The 3282-nt window shown below is 35.9% G+C and overlaps 1 protein-coding gene across 1 annotated transcript; it reads right to left on the reverse strand.

Annotated features, from left to right (window-relative positions):
• Positions 1 to 791: 791 nt before the first annotated feature.
• On the reverse strand, positions 792 to 3049 carry LOC149149723 (protein STRUBBELIG-RECEPTOR FAMILY 8-like). Its single transcript, XM_089442570.1, is given in 5 exon segments — positions 792 to 920; positions 1079 to 1235; positions 1314 to 1447; positions 1546 to 1632; positions 3041 to 3049. Coding segments are annotated over 5 exon segments (516 nt in total).
• Positions 3050 to 3282: the final 233 nt, after the last annotated feature.

Consider the following 3282-nt stretch of genomic DNA (forward strand, 5'->3'; position numbering starts at 1 on the left):
TGTTGACTTGTTAGGCTACTATTTGCATTCAATGGCATGGAAACATTCTCTACAACACTCTGGTATTTCTTAAGGCCTATAATCTCACATTTAAGTACATGACACACATCCCAGAGCTTTGAGCTCTCATCCATGTATTCATCAAGCCATCTATCCCTCACTGGACGTTGCATTTTCTACACCAGTTGGATGACTTCCCCGTGCAGGGACCTTAACAGGGTAACAATCTGTTGAAGCCAATCCATTTACATGAAATTAGGACCAAGAAAGCTAATACTATTTATAAGATTCTATTTCAAAGTCTTTGACTTACTAATCCCTACTGCTTGATTTAAAGGCCTTTTAACATTTCTATTATTTCTATAAATAAAGAGGATTCCTATTTTAATCACAACAAAAGAGAGCAACCTAAGTCTTACTGCTTCTACTCGCTCGCAAGGCCTCGAGACATTTGGAAAGTAAACATAGAAACACAATGATCAAACCAATATTAATATTTTATTAATATTCTAATTACATTGTTTTCACCACAACGTGGACTAAGAAAATCTTGAACAAATTCAATTTATGAAAATAATGATGCCATCAACGCTTTCAACTGTTGTGGAAGTCCAACGAAGGATGTTGCTATCAACTCTTTCCACTATTTTGGAAGTCCTACGAAGGCCTTAGGAGCTAAATAATGAAGTTATCAACTCTTTAACTGTTGCAGAAAGTCCAAAGAGTGCGGTACAAGCTTTTTAGAATTAAATACTTTATTCTGGAGTACAAGCAAAGCAATCTCACTGCATTTAATAATCTGCAGGATCGCGGCCTGCAGTTTCATCTCTTGTCATCCTCTTGTTGAGGCTAGACCGTCGCGTCACACAAGCCAATGCTTGCACCACTTCAGACATTGGAGGACGAAATTCTAGTTCAGGCTACCACGCCAAGCAATGAATTTTCAGAACTTATGTTTCTTATGCCTATACTGTTCATTTTCTCCTTTTCTCTTGTAACTTACAAATACAAATTAATATCTCCGACCTTTGGATGTAGTTTATAATTTATGCTTGAATTTAGATATTTTAGATAATACCTTATTGCAGAGGCCAATAATATCAGCAAAGCGTGGGGGATATTTAGCAGGATAACTTCCCTTCAAAGCTAGATCAACCATCTTTTCCAATGCATCAATATCATGAAGCTAAGGGGTGGCTCATCTTACTAATGAGTGTTCTGACCTTGCTCTTGAACTGCAGAAAGAGAAACTGAATTAGAAGGACATCTATTTTGGTACAACCCACAAATTTCTCTCAAAATAAGAGAGTTACCTATCCAAGGGATTCCGAACTGTCAAAAGCTCGAGCATTACCACTCCAAAACTATACACATGACTCTTCATTGTATAGATTCCTGGCATGACATATTTAGGAGCACTGTACCCAAATGAACCCAGCACCTGAGCCTGAAAACAAAACATCATTATAATTTTAGTCCGGTAAGGCTGACCCTCATGAAAAGGTTGAGAAGGGAAATTTTCATTTTATACCATCATGAACACACCTGATACTCAAATTTTGGATTGAAGCTAGCAATTCCACAGTCGTATAGACGAGGGTTGAAATCATCATTAAGCAAAATATTAGAGGACTTGAATTGGAGTGGGAGTTGGAATTTAAGAGAGAGTTGAGCAATATATCAATAAATTATATTGATTTTTTTATATATATATATATATATAATTTTTAAAAATAATATTTATATTTCTTACATAATTTTTAAGAAAAATATTTATATATATTTATGATGACCTCATGGTGTGGGAGAAGGAGAAGAATAATGGTGTGTGAGAATAGAATTTTTTTTTTTCTCTGTTGATATTCCTTGCGATGTTCCTTCCTGTAGCGTGTTGTTTTGATTTCGATTTTGGATGAGGTGTCTCTATATAACTTTGCTTGAATAGCTAATCCCTGGACTCGCCCGGTTGAATGTGTTGACTTCTGTTTATTTGGATTGAAGCACTGGTTTGATTCGATGAAGCGTTAATCCCCAGAACACTTAGATTGGTGAGCAGTCGCTGTTATACATTTTATATGATTTAATTGAACATGAAAAACGTTTGCCACTGAAATACATTGATTAAACTAAAAGAAAAGATATTCGCGAATCTGCAAGTCGGGGAAAAGAACTGAGTGGCAGGCAAGGATCTGAACCCGAATAACATCTGAAATCCAACTTCGGACTTGAGTATGTGCAGTCGTCGGCCAGCCGGGACCAAACAACCGGTGTGCGCATTTGGTAACCACAAATCAACGGGATCCTCTACGACTTATGGAGTAAGCGTGGAACCGACGCAATAATTAAATAAATTCTAATTATAAAAGGGTTTTATGAAGAAGAAAGGGACCTCTACGCCAAACGAGAAAAAGGGATTTGTTAGTGGCTAGAAGATGAATAGACAAAAAAAAAAAAAAAAAAAAAATGGATTTTTATTATTATATGGGATTATACATTTTTTTTTTTGGGTATTAGTTGATATTTATAAAAATTCTGTTGCTTATATATAATTTAATATTAAAAATTTAATTTTTATTAATTTTCATTTTAATTTTAATTTTTTGTTTTTGTTTTTTTTTTTTTCATTTAATTTTTTTTTTATTTTTATTTTCATAAATTATAATTTCTTTTTTTCATATTTTAAATTTAAGACTATTTATTATTATATTAAAAACATATTTTAATAAATTTAAATTATATATATATATATATATAATATCCATTTTAAGGTTACAGCCAAGCCAGACACCAAATTGGTGTATGAGATCCCCTTATTTGTGGGACAAGGGACCCACCTCCGCGCAGCGATTTGACTGCTAAGTCTACGAAGGCATACATACTCTACCCCTCTCTGGTTTTGAACTTGTGACCTCTTAGGAGGAAACACATGCTCTTAACCATTAGGCCCACACAAATATCGCTTCAATCGGTTTTGGCCCGGACTTACCAACGAAAAGCAGTTACAAGAATTGGATCATAGCAAACAGAAAATGGGTTTTACCCACCCCATCGCGGCTCAGGAGGTTACATACATGACGGATCAGGATGCTCATCGACACTATACTCGGATTCTCGCATCAAATAGGCCGGATCTCATCCACTATCGAACGGAGGCGACGGTGAAGGCGTTCTACAGGATCACAATAGATCTGGTTTGTGTCGCCGCTAATCACATAGAACAACACGGGGTAGAAACGGATGGGGCCCTGGTAAATGGATGCGCAGAGTACCTCCTCATTCGGG

Source organism: Pinus tabuliformis, chromosome 9, assembly GCF_031772625.1.
Source record: "Pinus tabuliformis cultivar Carrire ecotype Pingquan chromosome 9, CPIR1, whole genome shotgun sequence".
Lineage (NCBI taxonomy): Eukaryota > Viridiplantae > Streptophyta > Pinopsida > Pinales > Pinaceae > Pinus > Pinus tabuliformis.